A 21056-nucleotide genomic window follows, 5' to 3' on the forward strand; every position below is an offset into this window, starting at 1 on the left:
GTCCCTGGCCCCCCCCTCTCCACCGATTGTTCCAGATTCCAAGCCCACGGTGGGAGGGGTACAGCACCCTGCACCCCAAGTTATGCTGACTTGGCTGGAAAAGGCTGAGTGGTGCCTGGAGTTGGCCTCCGCATGGCTCTGGGCATCCTCCCCACAGGCAGCCCCGGGCTCTGACAGTGGGACGGTTGTGGGGAGCCCTCAGCCCCAGCCCGGTGATGTTCCCGCCTGTGTGTCCCGCCCAGTCCCACAGCGCTGGGAAATCTCCCCCTCCCCGCCCCCCTCGGCCAGCTCCCCAGTGATCCCCGCTCAGCAGCTGGCACTTTTTATTGGAGGTGAATGGAAATAAAAACAACTGGGTGTTTGAAGGGAGCGCGAAGGACTATTTACAAATGTTCACTGCGGAAGGGGCTCCAGGCTCAGAAGACGGGGAGCAGCGTGGGGGCGCGTCCCCGGGGGGCCGCTCGCCCGAGGGTCGCGCCGCCGGCCGCCCGCCCGGCCCTGGAACTGCAGCTCGGGGATGATGCGCCGGATCCAGCGGTGGTGGGAGGTCACCCGGATGTAGACGCCCGGCCGGTTGGGACGGGCACAGCCCTCACCCCAGCTGATCACCCCTGCCTGCACCCACGACTGGTCCACGCGGCACACCAGGGGGCCCCCGGAGTCGCCCTGCGGGGGCAGCAGAGCCCGTCAGCCCGCGCTGGACACACCCGGGCCGGGGCCACCTCCGGCCAGGGTGCTCCAAGCTGCCCGCCTGGCCCGCCCGCGTGCCCTGGGGGTGTTGGAGGAAGTGCGGCTCCCCAGCCTCCTGCGACGGGTCCCACGGGCCCGGCCGAGGCCGGGCGCCCAGCCTACCTTGCAGGCGTCCTTCTTGCCCTCGGCAAAGCCTGCGCATAGCATGTCGTCCTGGATGGCCTTGGGCTGCGAGTCGGGCTCCGCGCCTGTGCCGTACAGCAGGTTGCACTTGGGCGTGTCGATGAGGGGCACCGACAGCTTTTGCAGGGTCCGAGGGCTGGGCAGGCGGTCTGGGGGGGCCGGGGGGGCTGCTCAGCCGGAGCCCCCGCTCCGCCCCGCCTCAGCCTGCTCTGTCTGTCTGTCTGTCCCCCCATCTCTGCGGCTCTTCCTTCTGGGCAGCCGCCCCTTCCCCCCCTCCCCGGCCGGTCTGAATGAAGAGGAGGAGGTCTCGTGTCCGTGACCCTGGGAAGAGATGGTCCTTGCCGCCCGGGCCTGCCTTATTTCCTCATTTATGTATCAGCGGCGGGCGGCGGAGCCCAGGGCCCCGTGCTCCCCTGGCGCAACCCCAACTTGAGCTAGACCACCCCACCCCACCTGCCTGCCCCTGTTCATTCTGTTTTCGAGACAGGGCTTTGCTCCCCACGCCAGCCTGGAACTCGGTTCTCCTGCCTTTGCCTCTGGCGGCCTCCGGGCCGGGCTCTGCCCCGTCCTGCGGCGTGTCCTCACCCTGCTCGCTGGGGCTGCCCCAGCCGGTGACCCAGCAGCTCATGCCCGGTGCGAAGCTGACGGACGGGTCGGGCAGGCACACGGGGAGGATGTGGTCGGAGAAGGTCACGGGCGCCTCCAGCTCCACCAGGGCCACGTCGGCGCTGGAGGCCATGCCACGGTACAGCGGGTTGCTCTCCACGCGCCGCACGCGGGCGTACACGGCGTGGGGCCCTGGCCGCAGCAGCTGGCGGGCTCCGAGCAGGACTCTGTATGGGGCTGTGTCCGAGGTGCTGGCGGGGAGAGCAGAGCGCAGTGTGGGCACCCCATCCTGCTGCCGGGGGCCCCCAAGCACACCACACCGCCTCGCACCTCCGCCCGGCCACCTCGAGCCCGGTGGGAAGGGATGGGGGCGGGGGGGAAGCTGAGCAGAGCCGGCCCTGCTCTGTGAGACTCAGGCTAGGACAGTGGCCGTCCTCACTCCAGGGAAGGGAGACACCGACCACCTGCGGGGTGCAGGAGGCTCCGCCGGCCCGCACCTTGCACCGGCCGCCCACCCTAGCTGTGAAGTGCAAGGTTTTTGTAAGTCCCGGGGCTTGAACTCAGGGCCTGGGTGCTGCCCCTGAGCTCCTTTTGCTCAGGGCTCACACTCTGCCACTTGAGCCACAGCGCCACTCCTGGCCTTTTCTGTGTATGTAGTGCTGAGGAATCGCACCCAGGCCCTCATGCATGCTAGGCGAGCACTCCACCACGGAGCCCCCTTCCCGGCCCCTGTGTCCCTTTTAGAACTTCAGCTCTGTGGTGGGGCAGGAGGTGTGGTGCATGGGGACCCCAGGAGTCTTGGTGGGGGCCGGCCCCTTGCTCAGGGCTGGCTTCAGTGCTGGGGGAGGGGACACCCGGGTTCTGAGCCCGCTGCGCTGTGCCTCGGGGCTGGGGCAGCGGCTGGGCGCCCTGGCCGGGAGCGCGGCCGCTGTCCGGGGTGCTGAAGGGGCGGGACGGGGCGGGGCGGACTCACTTGGAGAAGCAGTGGGCGGCGGTGAGGACCCACCGCGGCGAGAGCAGGCTGCCGCCGCAGAAGTGGCTGCCGTCGCGCTGGATGCTCGCTTGCCACGGCCACTCCCGCTCCAGGGCGTCCCGCCCGCCCACCATCCGGCTCAGCTTCCTGGGGCGTCCGCAGGCTGGGGAGCGTGGGAGGCCTCACCGGGGTGCGCCGGGCCCCCACCCCGACCCGACCCTCACCCGGTCCCCGGCCCCCCTGGCCCCCGATGCTGGCCGGCGCTCCCGCGCGGCCCTGTCCTGCCAGGACAGCGCTCCACCCCCTTCACTTTTCCTAGGCTCCAGCTCCGCGCAGCCACCACGTTTCCTGGCTCTGCTTCCCGCGGGCGCTTGCTAGTCTTCTCCCGTGGGCCGCGCCCTCGGCCCTGGCCTGCATCTCAGCAAAGGCCACTCACCTGGCGGGGCCTTGGCCTCCTGAGTCCCTGGAAATGAGAAAGGGAGAGCTGTTGAGTGTAGTGCTGCACTCCTCTAATCCCAGCCAGTCTTAAAAACACAAACTACAAGCAAGAGGATGAGTTCTGCCGGCCTGTGACTCCCCGAGACAGCGCCCCCCATATCCCATAAAGACCGGCTGCCTCTGGCTGGGGCTGGGCTCGCGGGAGTGGCCGTGGGAGGCGCCCCCCCACTGTGGCCCAGCCCCTGACACCCAGGTGTGAAGAGCCGGGGCCTGCCTGGTGGGGTGCTGTTACCCCAGCTGGGGGGGGCAGTCACAGGGGTCCCCCCTCTGCTCACTACACAAGCCTTGGTCTCGCTGGCTCCCCCCACTGGGGCGCCCTGGCATCACACCCCTGGGGAACCACAGCGGCCCTTCCAAGTACCAGGAGGCTGGGAGGGGTTGGGGACATCTCCCTGAGGGGCGCCCAGTGCTCTCTCCCCCCCTCCCGGGCCTGGAGCCCTGCCCGGCCTGCGGTCGCAGCGCCAGGGCTGGGAGGTGACCTGGGGACGGGAGGCGGCCACGGGCGCCCAGGAATGTGAAGAGGCTCCCGCCCTGCGGCCGCGGCCGGCGGGAACCTGTGGGAACCTGCTGACCCCGCCGCTGCCCCGCCGCTGCCCCGCTGCTGCCCTGCTGCCGAGCGCAGCCGCTGGCGGCTCTCAGGGCCGGGGAGCAGCCGCCCCGGGGGGCGGGGAAGGTGTCCCTAACCCAGCAGGAGGCGGGGTGACCCCAGGAGCTTAGCAGCCCAGGGAAGCCTTGTCCTTTCTGGGAACAGTTCCGGGGGACACTTAGCCAGGGGTGACCTCTGACACAGGGCCCACAGACTCCACGTTGCTCTCCTCACCTCCACCATCCCCCCACCCAGGTGAAACTTCTAGAACCTTCTGGACAGCTGGGGGGGGGTCCTCGCTATTGGGTGGGGCATGTTCTGCTGCTCCAGGCAGGTGCAGGGAGTCGGGGGGCTACGGTTGGAGCCCCAGGAAGGGCAGAGGGGGCCCTTGGAGGTGGAGGAACCCCAGGCCCGGGACTCACCAGCCAGCAGCGGCAGCAGCAGCAGCAGCAGTGTGGGGGGCGGTGGCCGCCTCATGTCCCCGGCCCAGTGGGGGGGGGGCGGTGGGGAGCGTTCGAGGTCGCAGGCCGGTGGGGGGGGGGCGGGTGGTGGGGAGCGTTCGAGGTCGCAGGCAGCGGGGACCGGTGGAGGTCGTGGGCCGGTGAGGGGTGCGGGCAGGGTGGGGGGCAGGTGGCGGAGAGCGTTCGAGGTCGCAGGCCGGTGAGGGGTGCAGGTGGGGGGTGGCAGGTGGCAGGGTGGGGGGAGGCGGTGGGGAGCGTTTGAGGTCGTGGGCCGGGGAGGGGTGCGGGGGGGGGGTGGAGGCGGCGGGGAGCTGCTAGCGAGGTCCGGGCTCCATGAAGTGGGGTTTTATGCTGGAGGTGAGCGCCGCCTTGCTATGCCACCCAACCTGTCAGCCCGGCCCGCCCGGCTCCTTGGGCAGGAAGGAGGCGCCGCTCCTCCACTGCCCTGCCACCCAGCCCTGAACCCCCGAGCCCCCACCCCGCACCTGGGCCTGCGGGGCTGAGGAGGGGCTGCGGGGGGGGGGACCCTGGGTCCCCAGCCCCTTGCCAGGAGCTGCCCAGGGACGAGCTGTTCAGGCTGAGAGGCCTTCCTGGAGTCCTCCCTGACCCACTCCATTCATTCATTCATTCATTTATTCATTCAGTTCTTATGGGATACCTGCTGTGTGCCTGGCCGCAAGGCCCTTGGGTGGGGCTGTACACCACAGTGGGGCGCGTGTGGGTCCCCCCTTCCCCAGGACCCCGCCCCGGGCCCCCCTGAGGCGGCAGGGCTGCGGGCGGGGCCTGCGGGTCCAGGAAGGCGATGGGGACCAGTGGCTGAACCATCCCCATCCCGGAGCAAGGAAGTTATTTGGGGCACTGCGCTGATGTCACGCGGGGGCCGCTCCCACCCACAGGGCCAGCTGGGCCTGCCTCAGTTTCCTTGTGGTCTGAGGGCTGCCAGAGTTCCAGATCCTGGACCTCCCAGGCCCCCCGGGCCAGCCCAGGTATAAAAGTTGAAAGATTCCATCTCGATCATGTGGACATGGTGGCACACGGGATATCTCAGCAACAAAGGGAAAAACACAAATAGGATCTCAATTCAGTCCAGCCTGAGCACAAAGAGAGACCCTATCTCAAAATTAGCAAATGCAAGCCTGGCATTACACCGGTAACCCTAGGTACTGGAGGCCGAGGAGTTCTGAGGTTCAAGGCTCAAAACCAGCCCCCAAGGCTCTGTCTCCACTTACCAAAAGCCAGAAGTGGAGCTGTGGCTCAAGCACTAGAGTACCAGCCTTGAACAAAGTAACTAAGGGAAAGCACCTGGGTCCTGAGTTCAAACCCCAATACCAGCACCCCATCCCCCAAAACAATCCCAAACACACAACTTCCACTGAATCCTAAAGATGAATGGGTGCAGGACATAGACAGATTGCCAAAAAGGAAACTAATTTGGCTAATGCACTTGCTGGGAAGTGAACGTGCAGCCGTGGTAATTAAATGCAAATCAGAGCCACAGCACAGAGATAGAACTGTCTAGTACGGGCTTAGCACAGCAGGGAAGAATGCTGCTAGTCAGGGCTGTGGAGAAATGAGTAGGTCAGCTGGGGGCATGGGACCCATGGGACCGGCCCTTCTGTTAGTCCGTGTCTTTGGTGGATTTGGTTTTTTTTTGTGAGACAGGATCTTATTATATAGCCCAGGCTGGCTTTGAATCCACCATCCTTCTGCATGCTAGGATTATGGGTATGAGGTACCAAAGTTTGTTTATTGTGGTGTGTGTGTGTGTGTGTGTGTGTGTGTGTGTGTGTGTGTGTGTGTGTGTGTGTGTGTGTGTGTGTGTGTGTGTGTGTGCATGCACCGGTACTCAGGGCCTTGATGCAGTCCTTTAGCTTTGTGTTCACTGCTGCCAACCTACCACTTGAGCCACAGAGCCACTTCCAGCTTTTTCTGAGTGCTTAATTGGAGTTCAGAGTCTCACAGATTTTTCAACCTGGCTTTGAACCTCGATCCTCAGATCTCAGCCTCCTGAGTCACTAGGATTACAGGCATGAGCCACCGGCACCTGGCACCCAGCTAACAATATTTGTTGTATGTGTGCCAGTCCTGAGGTTTGAACTCAGGGCCTGGGTGCTGTCCTTGTGCTTTTCTGCTCACGGCTAGTGCTCTACCACTTGAGCCACAGCACCACTTCCAGCTTTTTGTCCAGGCTCACTTGGAAGCACAGTCCTCAGATCTCAGCCCCCTGAGTAGCTAGGATGACCGGCCTGAGCCACGAGCCCACTCGGGGCTTCTCTGATGGTTTTGGTGGCTCTTGATCAGGTCAGCAGGGGGCACCGGAGAGCAGCCACACTCCCCCCTCCCCAGCTGCTGTGCTTGACTCAGCCACCAGGGGGCGACAGACGCGGGGTGATTCACGGCCAGGGACCTGCAAGGCAGTATCCTGGCTAGCCCTGAACCAGGGCCATCTGGGAAAACACGTCCACCTGGCAGGATCGCTGGTCACTACTAGTTTGGTGTAGGGGTTGGTGAGGAGATGCGGGAGCTGTGTTTGGTGTGAGCCGTGGAGAAGTCTGGTGGGGTGGTTGTAGGTGGATTTCTGTCTTCCGGGACAGGTAGTTCCTGAAATGGTAACGTCCGAACAACTCTGCTTCACCCAGTGTACACTGCACTAGGCCATGGCTTCTCAGGTGTCTGTACCCAGGGGCCTCCGGTGCTGGTTTCCTCCAGTGGCAAATGGAGGTTGGTAGTGCAGGGAGCAGGGCGGTACTGGGCACAGTAAGGCCAGAGTCTTGGCATGCTGGAGTCCATGGCTCCCTCAGCAGGGTACGGCTCACAAGGAGGACTTCCAGGTCTTCCTGTCCCCACCATCAAGGGCCAGGGCATTTTCCCCAGAGAGGAAGCAGACACTGCACGGGGACGCGACAGGCTTAGCAGGGTCAGATACAGCGCATCGTGTCTGAGTCTTGGCCGTCCTACCTGCCGGCCAGGTGAGCCGGGGTCAGCTCCACGGTCCTCGTGGCTAGTGAGGTGGCCGGGGCTCCGGGTGGAAGCGGGTGCAGAGAGCAGCTGCGTGGATCGGATGCTGGGGGCAGACACAGAGCCCTGCCAGGCCAAGTGGTTTACAACTGAAGAATTACTTCTTGCCTCAAGGGTAAGAAGCAATTTTCAAATCCCACAGGTGTGTAAGGGGAAATATTTACCTCTATTTTCCTGCGATCAAGAAAGGAAAAGTTCAGAGTCAGGCTGGGAAGGTGGCTCAGTGGTAGAGTGCTTGTCTAGCATTCCTGAAGCCCTGGGTTCGATTCCTCAGTACCACATACACAGAAGCAGCCAGGAGTGGCGCTGTGGCTCAAGTGGTAGAGTGCTAGCCTTGAAAAAGCAGCTCAGGGACAGCGCCCAGGCCCTGAGTTCAAGCCCCAGGACTGGCAAAAAAAAAAAAAAAAAAATCAGACTAATTAGTACATAACTTCAGGGACAGCATGGGTTACATAGTAAGATCCTGTCTCCAGACAAACCCAACAGACAGACAAGGGGAAAAAAAAAACAGGTGGTTTCCATCTATAATCCCGGTGTCTATTGAGGATCATATTTCTAGGCCACACCTGGCAAAAGGTACTCAGACCCCATTTCAGCAAACAAGCTGAGTGTGGCAGTTCAAGCCTGCAGTCCCACCTCCACGGGGGATAGAGGTAGGGTTACCTTGGGTCCAGTGCTGACCTGGGCAAAAAATGTGAGACAATATCTGAAAAATAGCAAAACCTCCTAAAAACAAGGAGCTGGGGGCATGACTCAGTCCCTGCGCAGAAGACACAGCCCCTGAACCCAAACCCCAGTACTGCAGAGAGAGGAAAGAAGACAGCCTTTCCTGAGCCTAACTTCCTCGCGCTCTCCTTGCTGCTAGACTCTCCCCTGAGGAAATAATGAAGTCCTTTCAGAGATTCTTAACAGGGTTATTTTATTGACACATTATGCATGACAGCGAAAGCAGTGAATGTCCATTTCAGGGTCACAGGCTTGAGTAAGTTATAATTAGTTACACGATGGAATATTATATACACGTGACGTAAGAAGACAGGCTCTGCCGGGCGCTGGTGGCTCACGCCTGTAATCCTAGCTACTCAGGAGGCTGAGATCTGAGGATCGCGGTTCAAAGCCAGCCCGGGCAGGAGAGACCGTGAGACTCCTATCTCCAATAAACCACCAGAAAACCGGAAGTGGCGCTGTAGCTCAAGTGGTAGAGCGCTCGCCTTGAGCTGAAGAGCTGAGGGACAGCGCCCAGGCCCAGAGTTCAAGCCCCATGACTGACAAAAAAAAAAAAAAAAAAAAAAAAGAAGACAGGCTCTGTGTCTCCTCTGGATAACTGGCCCTCGATTTCCTGTGATTCCCTAGATGCTTTTCTATTAATTTGAAGTTTCCTCATCTGGTTTGCTTTGCCCACGGATAACACTGTCATCGGGTTTGATTCCTCACACATTGTGTGGTTTTGACCTATATAAGCTTTGTGCTAGTGACATTCGGGGCCGCTGGTCTGTGAGACAGGGGTCCACCAGCAGTCCCCCGGCTCTCTGATAAACACTCATAATTTGGCTTCTTATGTGTTGGCTTCTCCATTTCTCTCAACTGAGTTTCCTTACAACACACGATCAGGTCATAAATGGAGTACTGAATGGAATGTCAGAATGTGTTACACTGTAAGAGCGGCTTAATGTAGCAGAGCCGGTGGCTCACGCCTGTCATCCTAGCTACTCAGGAGGCTGAGATCTGAGGATCACAGTTCAAAGCCAGCCTGAGCAAATAAGGCTGTGAGGCTCTTATCTCCAGTGAACTACCGGAAAACCCGAAGTGGCGCTGTGGCTCAAGTAGTAGAGCAAAAGAGCTGAGGTACAGCGCCCAGGCCCTGAGTTCAAGCCCCACGACAGACAAATAATAGGTGATCCATAGTTTGTCTCACTAAGCAAAATGGAGAGTTTGTACTCAGCTAGTTCGTCATATGATTGGACAAACTTGCAAGCACACGCACGCCAGCTGCCGAGCATGTGCAGCCCACTGTGAAAAGTGTAATTTTCAGAAAAGTTAAAAAAAAAAAAAAAGATGCCCTGCATGTAAATATAGAACAAGTGCGCGTCAGTGATCTTCATTCATTGGCGAATGAGGCCAGAGAGGGTGCGGGCTGGGCTGGAGGGGCCTGGGGGCGCGCAGCAGCCGCGGTTCTGCGTGGATGGAATCACGGGGCCCGGCCCACGCACCGCGTCTGGCTGGAAGCCTCCGTGCGGAGGGACGGACGGACCCGCTCGGCTTCTAACCACGTCTACAGATCCGCAGCCACAGCGAGGTCACGCGCCAGGGCTCTGTTGGCTTTGGACGGCGATCCTCGGCTCTCACCCTCCTGAGCAGCTCGGGGCAGGCGTGAGCTGGGGGTGTGCAACGCGTGTGCAGCCGAGCGTCCCAGCGCTGAGGCCGCGGGACGGAGGGAGGCGGGGAGGGGCAGGGGAGGGGCAGCGGGGGTCCGTCGCAGCCTCTGGACCACCAGCCCCCCCCCCCCCATCTGTGCACAGAGAGGGAAGTTTCTGTACCTTCTGGAACGTTCTAGGCCTTGGTGCCCTGAGTGTGAGCTGGCTGGGCATGGGTGGGAGGAAGAGGATGAGTCACGATGACTCCCAGGCCTGAGGTTTGTGCGTGGTGCACGTGGGTGTGTGCACGTGTGTGTGTGTGAGAGAGAGAGAGAGGAGGCATTTTTCTTACCCAGCTGGTCCAAGGGTGCTGGTATTTGGGGGACCCAGTTCCCATAGAGATGCAGGGTAGAAATCCGGGTTCTGGTGTCCCCCTGGGGTGGGGTGGGGGTGGGGACAGGCAGTGTGCCCACCGGCACCCGGAGCTCCGCCTTCTGGCTGGAGAAATGAGCCACAGGCCGGGCCTCATTAGCAGCAATTAGTGGAGCCACTCCCCTCCCCCGAGGCTCCCCACCCTTGGCGGGGGGAGGTTTCTCCAGCTTCCTCTCCAGGGCAGGCGTGACCTGGTGACCCTGGTGGCCAGGCCACTCTGCGGGCTCGGGAAGGGCCCCCAAATGCTGCATCCCCAGGAGAGCCGAGCCCTGAACCTCAGCCCCTTGCTCACCCACGCATCTCAGACACGGAGTGACCTCTGACCCGAGTGGTCATGTTCTACAGCCTGTTCCCTTGGGGGTGGTTGGCAGGTCAGCACCTACGTCTGTCTGTGATACTGGGATTTGAGCTCAGGGCCTTGGCCTTGTAAGCGCTCTAGCATTTGAGCCCTGGCCTGGGTGCCATCCTTCAGCTCTCTACTACATTGACCCACAGCACCAAGTCTGGTTTTCTGGTGGTTCATTGGACCTAAGAGTCTCACGGACTTTCCTGCCTGGGCTGACTTTGAACTGTGATCCTCAGATCTCAGCCTCCTGAGTAGATAGGATGAGAGGTGTGAACCAACAGCACTCGGCTGGGTTTTGTTTTTGAGACAGGGTCTCTCTAACTGGGGTGCTACTTATGAGAACAGCACCACCAGTGTGAGAAATGTGCTTTATGTCACACAAATCTGCTTAAAGCTGACTTATTAAGGTCATTATTATTATTCTGAGACAGAGTCTTGCTGTGCAGCTCAGGTTGACCTCCCATGGTGCAGGGATTACAGGCATGCACCACCACGGTCAGCAGCAGCCAACTTTTCCGCAAGTTTGTAAATAAACCGAAAGTGGGCACTCTGGGGAAGGTGTCCAGTCCCCGCTCGGTGTCCACGGCCTCCAGGAGGCCACCCCAGGGCTCAGCATCACCTTCCACAGGACTAGGAGATGCTTGTAACCTTTGATTGATGGTGCAAAGTGCGTCCCAGCTGGGTGTGGTACGGCATGCCTGTAGTGCCAGCGCTCGGTCAGCCGGGGCAGGAGAATCAAGAGTGAGTGCAGCCTGGGCTGCGGGTAACACATCACACCCCAGGCCCCTGCACCCCAGCCTGCGGGGGACTCTCCACGGCGGGTGAGTCAGGTCTGGGCTTTGGCATCAAGCCCCAGCAGCTGTGCCTCCGTGAGCGGCCCGCCCTCCCTCCTCCCCCCGCACAGGTGAAGCCAGGCCAGGATGCCCGCCGTGCACGCCGCAAATACTTTTCGCTGAGTGGATGTTGAGTCATACCCCAGTTTCCGCCTCATTCTCAGAAGTGTTTACACCCCGGGAACGGGAGCCAGGGCCCCCCAGCATCTGTGCCAGGAAGTCTTCGTTATTTTTTCCAGCATGGGCGGCGGGGGGAGGGGCAGAGCTTGAACTTTTGTCCTTGAGCTTTTGTGCTCAATGCTGGCGCTCAACCACCTGAGCCGCAGCTCCACTTCCGTGTTTTGGGTGATTCATGGGAGCTACGAGTCTCAGACCTTTCCTTCCTTTGGCTGGCTTTGAACCAGGATCCTCAGATCTCAGCCTCCTGAGTAGCGTGGATTATGGGCGTGAGCCACCAGTCTGGCAGCCGCTCAGGACGTCTGCTGGTGTCAGCTGGGCAGCTCCGCGAGGGGTGCAGGCCAGTCCCGTGGGTCCCCAGCACCCTGAGCCAGGACTGAAGAAAGGCAGAAAATGCTGGAACAGAGAGGAGGGGGGGGATGAAGAGACAGAAGCAGAGAGCAGAGCTGCGGCCCCGCCCCGCTCCCACGCGAATACACTCATCATTCGTTCATTCATTCGCTCAGCGAACGCCACGCACCCGGTGTGCGGCACGGGTCCCGGGCCGTTCCCCCGGCCCGCGTGGCGCCCGAGGCCGGCGCGGGTCCCCAGGCCACCGCTGCCCTGCCGGTCACCCCGTCACGTGCCCGCCTCCCACGCAGGGGACACGCACGCTTCCTGGGCTCGGGCCGTGTCCCGCCCCCGGGGCTGAGTGGGTGGGGCGGGGCTTCCGGCCGGAGGCTGGCGCTGGCCACTCGTGTGGGTGTCTGGGGCGACCCCAGGACCCCTGCATGGAGAACCCCCAGCCAGGCATGGCCAGGCCGGGCCCCCTGCGCCCGCGTCCTGTGTGTGAGTGCCAGGGTGCTGTGTCCAGGATGGGGGGGTGCGCCCCGGCCCAGGGACAGCGCTGCGCCCCGGCACTGAGTCACAGGGCCCCGGGAAGTGGGGTAACGGGAAACCGGGGCCCCAGCATGGCAGGTGCTCAGGACTGAGTCACAGCAGCCAAGGCCCCGGAGGCTGGGGCCAGTGCCGGGCCCTGGGCCCCGCCACCTCCCCCAACACTGTGCCCAGGGCCAGGCCTGCCCCCCACGGCCGAGAGCGAGGCCCGCGTGGAAGCGGCCCGGCCGCCCCCAGCCGCCCCCGGCCCGCGCGGCCGGCGACCGGTCCTGCCGCATTCCACCCCCAGCATAAAGCCCGCAGCGCCGTCCTCAGCCCCCCGCCGCCTCCTGCCGCGGCTCCCTGGACGAGCAGCGCCTCACTCGGGCGCATGGGGGGTTCCGGAGCGCGCCCGGGCCTGCGCGGGGGCCGTCGGGGGCCGCTGGCCGCGCGGCGGCTGCTGCTGCTGCTGCTGCTGGTCCCCCCAGGTGAGCCTGCCCCCCCCGCCCCCCTTGCCTGGAATCTGGGCCCGCTGTGCGTGTGCGTGTGCGTGCGTGCGTGTGTGTGCACGCCTGTGATTTCTCTCTAGCATGCTAACGACCCCTTGCCTCAGTGTCCTCGGGGGCACGCCGTGCTCTCTCCCCACCCTCCGCGCGGCCAGCGCCTCGACCGGGCCTGCGTTCCGGGCGGCGCGTTGGCAGGGCAGGCGCGGGCATGGAGCTGGGGCCGGGCCGGGAGCCCAGGCGGAGGCCCTGACCTCCGCCGCCCGTGGACACGGAGCTGGAGCCGGGGTCGGAGCCGGGGCCGGGGAGGCCGACGTCCGGGACCGGTGTTGGGGATCCCAGGGTGTGCCCCGGGCGGGGCGGAGGCCCTGGGGTGGCGGCTGCCCCAGTGCCCCAGGCCTTGGCTTGTCTGCCCCAACGGGACTCCGGGTCGGGGGGGGGGGCCGGGGGAGCCAGGGGGGGGGTGGCTGGGGGGCTGGGGGGCTGGGGGAGCGGGGGGGGTGGCGGGGGGCTGGGGGGCTGGGGGAGCGGGGGGGTGGCGGGGGGCTGGGGGGCTGGGGGAGCGGGGGGGGGTGGCGGGGGGCTGGGGGGCAGGGGGAGCGGGGGGGGTGGCGGGGGGCTGGGGGAGCCGGGGGGGGCTGGGGGGCCGGGGGAGCCGGGGGGGGGTGGCTGGGGGGCTGGGGGGCTGGGGGAGCGGGGGGGGGGTGGCGGGGGGCGGGGCGCACGCCTGGCTGCCTCATTCTGCCTTTCTCGTCCTCAGCCACCCTCGGTGCGGCCGCCATCTCGGGTGAGTGGGGCGGGCGGGTGCGGGAAAGACCAGAGGGCAGAGACCGTGGGCCCTGGAGGGGGGTCGCCGAGGGGGGGTGGGTCAGGAGAGCACGGGGGGAGGGCAGCGCAGCGGAGCGAGTGTGTGCGGGGCAGGGCCGAGGCCCGGGTCACAGGGACGGGCGGCGGGGACGCGGCCTGACCGGCCCTGCCCCCCCCCCCCGCAGCGCCCCCGGAGTGCGGAAGGCCGCAGCGGCTGGACAGGGTGGTGGGAGGCCAGGACAGCGGCGACGCCGAGTGGCCGTGGGTCGTGAGCATCCGCAAGAACGGCACGCACCACTGCGCGGGCTCGCTGCTCACCAGGCGCTGGGTGGTCACTGCCGCCCACTGCTTCAAGGGGTACGTGGGGCGCAGCCCGGCGAGGGGCGAGGGTCCCCGCCTCAGCTCGCAGGCGTCCCTCACACCCTGCCGCCCCTCCGTGGAGCCCCCCGGGGCCCCTCCCCTCGCGGCACCCCTCCCTTCCTTACCCCCCCCCCCACTTCTCTCCTCTTCCAGTTACCTGCAGCAGCTCTCCCTGTTCTCCGTGCTGCTGGGGGCCTGGAAGCTGGGGAGCCCCGGGCCCCGCGCGCAGCGGGCGGGCGTCGCCTGGGTGCTGCCCCACCCCCGCTACTCCTGGAAGGAGGCCGCGGGCGCCGACATCGCCCTGGTGCGCCTCGATCCCCCCGTCCAGTTCTCCGAGCGGGTCCTGCCCATCTGCCTTCCAGACGCTTCCGTCCGCCTCCCGCCGCACACCCAGTGCTGGATTGCAGGCTGGGGGAGCATCCGTGACGGAGGTGCGGACCCCACCGCCAGGGCCGCCCCAGCCCCTCAGACACACACGCCACCAGCAGGGCAGAGGCCAGAGGCCAGGGTCCAAAGATGGGAGGTCACAGAAGCCCAGGTGGGCAGCGAGGCACGCTCTAGGTCAGAGGTGCCCCGCTGTGTTTGGGGTAATCACGGCCGCTGGCCAAGCATGGAGGGCTGGGTGGGCCAAGCTGGGTCCTGGAGGAGGGTAATCAGCAGATTCTCAGCACCCCCTGGAGGCAGCGAGACACAATTGCAGGCATCGGAGTAACATTTGGTTCTAGAAACACAAACTGGATCAAATAAAAGACCAAAGAGCCAGGCTCCGGTGGCTCACGCCTGTCATCCCAGCTACTCAGGAGGCTGAGATCTGAGTATTAAGCTTCAAAGCCAGCCCAGGCAGGCAAGCCCGTGAGACTCTGATCTCCAATAAACCACCAGAAAACTGGAAGTGGCGCTGTGGCTCAAGTGGTAGAGCGCTCACCTTGAGCTGAAGAGCTGAGGAACAGCGCCCAGGCCCAGAGTTCAAGCCCCACCAACAAAAAAAAAAAGAGAGAGAGAGAAGCAAAAGAAAGAGACAGATTCGCAGGTAAAGATGTGCAGAGCAAACCTGGGCTGGGCAAAAGAAAGGCAGAAACAGTCTACAACAGAGGAATGATGAAGATTGGAAGACAGAGTAGGGGGAGATGGAGACTGGATATAGATACAGGAAAGGAAAATGGGGCTCTAACCTGGTCTAGAACTGCTTAGTTGTGTGGGGACTCAGGTCGCAGCCTCCTTGGGGAGTCTACAGACCAGTTTGTGGGTGTGGGGGCGCCCCCAGGTCCTGGTGTCATTTGTTGCATAATGGGACATTAATCAAAGACACTGCGCAATCCTTTGCTGGATAAAGTAGTGTCAGAAACAGGAAATGAAAAGTTGACAGCTTAGCCCCTTGGGGCATTAAGGATATTTTTTTAAAAATTGTTTTATTTTGTTTGTTTTTTTTTGGTCCAGTTGTGGGGCCTGAACTCTGGGCCTGGGCGCTGTCCCTCAGCTCTTCAGCTCAAGGCTAGCACTCTACCGCTTGAGCCACAGCGCCACTTCCGGCTTTTTTCTTTTTGCTTATGTGGTGCTGAGGAATCGAACCCAGGGCCTCATGCTTGCAAGGTGAGCGCTCTACCACTGAGCCACCTTCCCAGCCCAAGGAGATGGTTTTTAAATCAGTTCACTAATTACAGAGTCTGCTGTGTAGCCCACGCTGGCTTTGAACTTGCAATGGTCCTGTTTCCAGCTTCCAAACGCTGGGGTTACAAGTACACGCCTCCCTTCCCAGCCCAGGGAACTTACTAACGATGGCGAATCTCAGCTGCATCTTCAGATTCAGATTCAGATTCAGCGGGTCCAGAGATGGAGACCTGGAATTCGGGTTTTCTGAAAGCACCTGGGGGTGGGGGCTTCGTAGGTCTGTGAGCAATGCTTGCTTCTGTGGGAACGGCTGGGGCTGGCCCCGCCGAGGGGAGCCGCGGGGCCTGACCACCTCCTCCCTCCCCAGTGCCCCTGCCCCACCCTCAGACCCTGCAGAAGCTGAGGGTGCCCATCATCGACTCGGGGATCTGCAGCCTCCTGTACTGGCGGGGAGCCGGGCAGGAAGCCATTACCGAGGACATGCTGTGTGCGGGCTACCTGGAGGGCCAGCGGGACGCCTGCCTGGTGAGTGCCCGCATCACCCCTGCCCGGCCACCCCCCTCCCCCCTCCCCAGTCACCGGTGACAGACACCAGGTCCTTGTTCCCTATCCGTTGGGCATCAAGCAACTTCGAGTTCAGAGGTGCCAATTCATTTTTTTTTGGGGGTGTGCGTGCCAATCCTGGGTTTTGAACTCAGACCCCTGAGTGTTGTTCCCTGACATTTTTTTGCTCAAGGTTAGCAGTCCATCTCTTGAACCTCCAGCTTCTCTGCTGGTTCATTGGCAACAAGAGTCTCACACCTTCCTGCCCAGGCTGGCTTTGAACCTCGGTTCTCAGGTCTCAGCCTCCTGAGTAGCTAGCGACTCTTGGCCTGGCTGCCAACATGGTTAGGAGCTGGCATGCTGTGGGGACCCCTTGCCCCTGAGGCCGGGCGTCCCGGGGCATGGCACAAGGCTCCAGCGGTCAGCCCCTGGGTTCGGCCAGCACCGGCCGGCCCGGGGCAGCTACTCACCCACATCCCTGCGCCCGCAGGCGGGGGAGGGCCAGCTGCTGCCCGTCCTGCAGGAGTGCGGGGTCCTGAGCTGCCCCGTCCTCCCCCCGATCCTCCCCTCCCCAGTCTTCCCCTCCTCAGTCCTCCCAGTCCTCCCCCCAGTCCTCACCCAGTCCCCCCAGTCCTCACCCAGTCCCCCCAGTCCTCCCTCCTCCCCCCCCAGTCCTCCCCTCCTCCCCCCCCCCCGTCCTCCCCTTGTGCTCACCCCCCCCTGCCCCGCCCTAACCTCCTCCCTTGGCCGCAGGGTGACTCCGGGGGTCCCCTCATGTGCCAGGTCGAGGGGTCCTGGCTGCTCGGGGGCATCATCAGCTGGGGCGAGGGCTGCGCAGAGCGGAACCGACCCGGCGTCTACACCAACCTCCTGGCCCACCGCTCCTGGGTGCAGAGGGTCGTGCAGGGGGTGCAGCTCCGCGGGCGTCCGCGGGGCGGAGGGCCCCCGGGGCCCCCGGGGGCGGGGCGGGGCGCGGGAGCCCGGGACCGCGGCCGCTCCCTCCCTGGTAAATAAGCCGTTGGCCTCCGGGGGGCGCTCGCGGGCCCTGCCGGCTGAGGCCACGCCCACAGGGCGAGCCACGCCCACCGAGCCACCGCCCAGCGATCCGGCCACACCCTTCGAGCCGGCCACGCCCCCGGCCGGCCACGCCCCCGGCCGGCCACGCCCCCGGCCGGCCACGCCCCGGCGGCTGTCCCCGCCATGTAAATAGGTTGCTCTGATTTTTACAGCGCTTTGTGACCCTGCCCCGTATTTATTCTCCCAATTTCAATAAATTATGCGCTCCAGGCCCTGTGCTTCCTGTGGGGGGGCGTCCGTGGGGGCCGTGTGAGGTTGCATGGTGGCCTGGCTGCGGACATCCAGACCAGGCCTTTGTCCTGGTGCCCTCCGTCCCCGAGGGGAGAGGAGGCCGGGGCTGTGACCACCCGGAGGCCCGGCACTGGAGGTCCAGCTCTGGAGGTCCAGCTCTGGAGGCCCGGCTCTGGAGGCCAGGCTCTGGAGGCCCGGCTCTGGAGGCCCGGCTCTGGAGGTCAGGCTCTGGAGGTCAGGCTCTGGAGGCCCGGCTCTGGAGGTCAGGCTCTGGAGGTCCAGCTCTGGAGGCCCGGCTCTGGAGGTCCAGCTCTGGAGGCCAGGCTCTGGAGGCCCGGCTCTGGAGGTCAGGCTCTGGAGGTCAGGCTCTGGAGGTCCAGCTCTGGAGGTCAGGCTCTGGAGGTCCGGCTCTGGAGGCCAGGCTCTGGAGGCCCGGCTCTGGAGGTCAGGCTCTGGAGGCCCGGCTCTGGAGGCCCGGCTCTGAAGGCCCGGCTCTGGAGGTCCAGCTCTGGAGGTCCAGCTCTGGAGGCCCGGCTCTGGAGGCCAGGCTCTGGAGGCCCGGCTCTGGAGGTCCAGCTCTGGAGGCCAGGCTCTGGAGGCCAGGCTTGGGCACCGAGGCAGGCACGCCTGCGGGAAGCCCCAGCAGAAAAGGGTGGTGCCCCTCTCCAGGCCTGGGCACCCGCTCCTGGTGGCAGTGCTCCGGCGAGGGGACTTGGATGGAGAGGTCCAAGTCTGGGCCACCAGAGCCCCTCCCTGATCTGAGCCTGCGCCCTCCCTGCCAGGCGCTGATTCATGCAGTGACTCAGGCTGACTTACACGTTCCTCCCCACCACGAAGGAACAAAACAATTCCGCAGAGGGCCGGTCCAGTCTTCCCTCCCCGCACCCCTCCGTCCTCAGCCATGCCTCTGCCAAGCCTGCCGCTTCCTGCCCGCCCAGGGACCCGGCGATGCCCTCCCCCGGGCCTCAGCGCCCCGCCCCCGGCCCCGGGTAACCCCTGGGTGACTGGGGGTGGCTCTCGGTCCGCGTGTATACATACATAATACAGAATTCACACGCATTTCACATATATAATATATAAACGTATACAGTATAGTCACATATTAATTTACGTCTTTTTCAATATGCGGTTCATATATATTTCATATATATCATTATATAACGTATGCATGCACGTATTTACTTTTGATGTTGCTTTTCTGTTGTTATTGTTTCCAGTTCCTGAACTAGGTCTTGAACCCAGAACCTGGGTGCTGTCCCTTAGCTTCTCCACTCAAGGCTGGTACTCTACCACTTCCGGCTTTTGGGTGGTTCTTTGGAGATAAGGGTCTCATGGCCATTAATGCCCAGGCTGGCTTCAAAATGAGATCCTCAGATCTCATCCTCCTGAGTAGCTCGGAATTCAGGGGCGGGACGCCAGCTCCCAGCCGATACTGGGGTCTGAGTTCAGGACTTTGCCTTTGCTAGACAGATACTGCTGGAGCTGGGCCAGCTCCTGCTCGCTCTGGTTAGTTGTAAGAGGGTCGGGGGCCTGACCGCTGGGCTGTGATGGAGCTGGGGTCGCAAATGTGGCCCAGCACGCCGGGCTTGTTTTGTGGAGAAGGGGTCCCGCGAGTGCTTTGTCCACGCTCCCTTCAAGCCGTGGTTCTCCCGAGGATGGCCTAAGTGAGCCGCCCCGCCCGGCCTGTTTATTTCTTCATTGCTGGGGATGGAACTCGGGGCCTCGCATGCTGAGCGAGCTTCTGCCCAGAGTCACAGCCTGGCCCCAGTCACATTGTTTTGATTACCTTGAGATTATTTTCAGAAAACAATGAATGTTTCTTTAAAAACAAACGAGCTGCTGGGGAAGCAGCTGGAGAGCCGTGAGTCAGGGCGGCCACACCGGTGGCCCTCGGCCTTGTGACCCAGTGCCCTTTTTGCCGATGACTGTCCCTGACCTTCCTCTTCCCAGCCCTCATTTCCTGGCCTCCCTCCCTCCCTCTTCCCCACTGCGCCTCTCACCCCAACAACCCCCCAGCCCTCGCCTCCTCCCACCCGGGCCTGCCCCTCCCTCCCTCCCTTTGCATGGTTTTCTCTCCCCTAGTCTCCCTCGTTTTTTCTTGTCCCAGATTGGTTTTCTGTTTTGGATTGCTCAGTCTCCTCACCAGGTCCCTCCTTCCTCTCCCCCCCTCACAGAGGAGGGATCTTTGCAGAAGCCCCTTAGAATCCATGCCCAGAGGGCTGGGAAGGTGGCTCAGTGGCAGAGCGCTTGCCTAGCATGCATGAAGCCCTGGGTTCGATTCCTCAGTACCACATACACAGAAAAAGCCAGAGTAGAGTGGTAGCCAGTGGTAGAGTGCTAGCTTTGAACACAGAGAGGCTCAGGGACAGCGCCCAGGCCCTGAGTTCAAGCCCCAGGACTGGGGTGGGGAGTGGGGGGGAAAGAATCCATGCCCAGAATGATCTCAGGTAGAGGAGCAGCCATCAACACCGTGCTTGGGTGAGGGGTGGGGCCCCTGGATGGAGACCCCAGCCTTAGGGGCCCCCAGGCCTGAGAAGCAGGCTGGGCCGTGGCGTGGGAGGCCGAGGCCCCTCCCCCAGAGCGGCCAGCACTTCCTCCAGTGCCCCGCGTCCTGCGTGTATGGGGCCAGGATGCTGGTGCTGTCCAGGAGGGGTCCCCTGGCGCAGCGGGGTCCAACCCACCCCTGCAGCCTCGTTCTGGAAGCTTCCTAGGTGTGTGCTCTGCTCAGGTCCTGGTGCACACCTGCACTGACGGGAGCGGGGCCGGCGCCGCGTGGAGGCCCAGAAGTTGCAGTTATGAGCCATGGGGCCCAGGGCTCTGGGAGCCCAGCGAGGAGCCCAGAAAACAGCACTGGGGAAGCTGGGGCAGCCAGCCCCTCCCTCCTCCCAGCCGCCCTCCCCCGGCGCCCCCTGCTGGCAGAGCGTCCACGCGCCCGCTTGAGGTGACCTCGAGTACTAGAGTCCAGCGTGAGGAATCCCGAGGGACCCCAACATTCACAGCATCGCGAGCGGATCATGGTGATGGCAACGAGCGTTTCTTTATTTGCTCCTGTTGCTGGTTTTCTTTTTTTTTTTTTTTTTTTTTTTTGTCGGTCGTGGGGCTTGAACTCTGGGCCTGGGCGCTGTCCCTCAGCTCTTCAGCTCAAGGCGAGCGCTCTACCACTTGAGCTACAGCGCCACTTCCGGTTTTCTGGTGGTTTATTGGAGATAGGAGTCTCACGGTCTTTCTTGCCTGGGCTGGCTTTGAACCGCGATCCTCAGATCTCAGCCTCCTGAGTAGCTAGGATTCCAGGCATGAGCCACCAGCGCCCGGAAAAGGGAACAGGATTTTTTTTTTGGGGGGGTCCAGTCGTGGGGCCTGAACTCTGGGCCTGGGCGCTGTCCCTCAGCTCTTCAGCTCAAGGCGAGCGCTCTACCACTGAGCCACCTTCCCAGCCCCTCCTGTTGCTGGTTTTTGAGTCGGTCCTAGGGATTGTCCGTAGGGGAGGCGCTGCTCCTGAGCTTTTCCCTTTCTTTGCTTTTTTTTCGTTTCCTTTTCTCAAGGCTGGCACTCTACTCTCCGGGCCACAGCTCTGTGGCTGACTTTTTGGTGGTTAATTGTAGAGAGGAGTCTCACGGATTTCCGTGCAGTGGCTGGCTTTGAACTGTGGATCCTCAGATCTCAGCCTCCTGAGTGGCTAGGATGACGGGGGGGGGGGGGGGAGCCGTGGGTGTCCAGCTAGTATTTGCTCATTTGGGGCGGGGGCTGAGCCTCCGCCCCCTGCGCCCCCCTGCCGTCCCGGCCCTGGGGCTGTGTGTGGCTGGTCTGTGCAGTGCGGCTGGGCCACAATCTCTCCTGCCCCCCGCAGGAGGACGGCTTTTCCAGCGGGCTCTCCTTTACGGTGGGTGGTCTGTGTCCTCTCTCCCATCCATCCTG

The 21056-nt window shown here is 63.1% G+C and overlaps 2 protein-coding genes across 2 annotated transcripts; one reads left to right on the forward strand and one right to left on the reverse strand.

Annotated features, from left to right (window-relative positions):
* Positions 1–321: 321 nt before the first annotated feature.
* LOC138825319 (serine protease 27-like) lies at positions 322–4088 on the reverse strand. The gene is made up of 6 exons (XM_070019720.1): positions 3959–4088; positions 2889–2915; positions 2453–2615; positions 1459–1730; positions 853–1022; positions 322–666 (listed from the first exon to the last, which is right to left on the reverse strand). The coding sequence occupies exons 1-6, from the start codon at positions 4011–4013 to the stop codon at positions 394–396; spliced, it is 960 nt and encodes a 319-aa protein (XP_069875821.1). The 5' UTR covers positions 4014–4088; the 3' UTR covers positions 322–393.
* Positions 4089–12403: 8315 nt separating this feature from the next.
* On the forward strand, positions 12404–17121 carry LOC138825279 (brain-specific serine protease 4-like). The gene is made up of 6 exons (XM_070019675.1): positions 12404–12500; positions 13276–13302; positions 13508–13679; positions 13836–14113; positions 15658–15815; positions 16587–17121. Exons 1-6 carry the CDS (start codon positions 12404–12406, stop codon positions 16845–16847), a joined length of 993 nt encoding a protein of 330 aa, XP_069875776.1. The 3' UTR covers positions 16848–17121.
* Positions 17122–21056: the final 3935 nt, after the last annotated feature.

The sequence above is a fragment of the Dipodomys merriami genome, unplaced genomic scaffold (genome assembly GCF_024711535.1).
Source record: "Dipodomys merriami isolate MVZ:Mamm:240054 unplaced genomic scaffold, mDipMer1.0.p SCAF_137, whole genome shotgun sequence".
NCBI classification, from domain to species: domain Eukaryota; kingdom Metazoa; phylum Chordata; class Mammalia; order Rodentia; family Heteromyidae; genus Dipodomys; species Dipodomys merriami.

What these genes read in the sequence shown, in the direction of transcription:
- LOC138825319 (XM_070019720.1), bottom strand. Translation starts at nt 4,013, where the DNA reads ATGAGGCGGCCACCGCCCCCCACACTGCTGCTGCTGCTGCTGCCGCTG. An exon ending in GCTGCTGCCGCTGCTGGCTG is followed by an intron (nt 2,916 to 3,958) that starts GTGAGTCCCGGG and finishes TCTCATTTCCAG; the next exon opens with GGACTCAGGAGGCCAAGGCC. An exon ending in GGAGGCCAAGGCCCCGCCAG is followed by an intron (nt 2,616 to 2,888) that starts GTGAGTGGCCTT and finishes CACGCTCCCCAG; the next exon opens with CCTGCGGACGCCCCAGGAAG.
- LOC138825279 (XM_070019675.1), top strand. Translation starts at nt 12,404, where the DNA reads ATGGGGGGTTCCGGAGCGCGCCCGGGCCTGCGCGGGGGCCGTCGGGGG. An exon ending in GCTGCTGCTGGTCCCCCCAG is followed by an intron (nt 12,501 to 13,275) that starts GTGAGCCTGCCC and finishes TCTCGTCCTCAG; the next exon opens with CCACCCTCGGTGCGGCCGCC. An exon ending in GCCGCCCACTGCTTCAAGGG is followed by an intron (nt 13,680 to 13,835) that starts GTACGTGGGGCG and finishes CTCCTCTTCCAG; the next exon opens with TTACCTGCAGCAGCTCTCCC.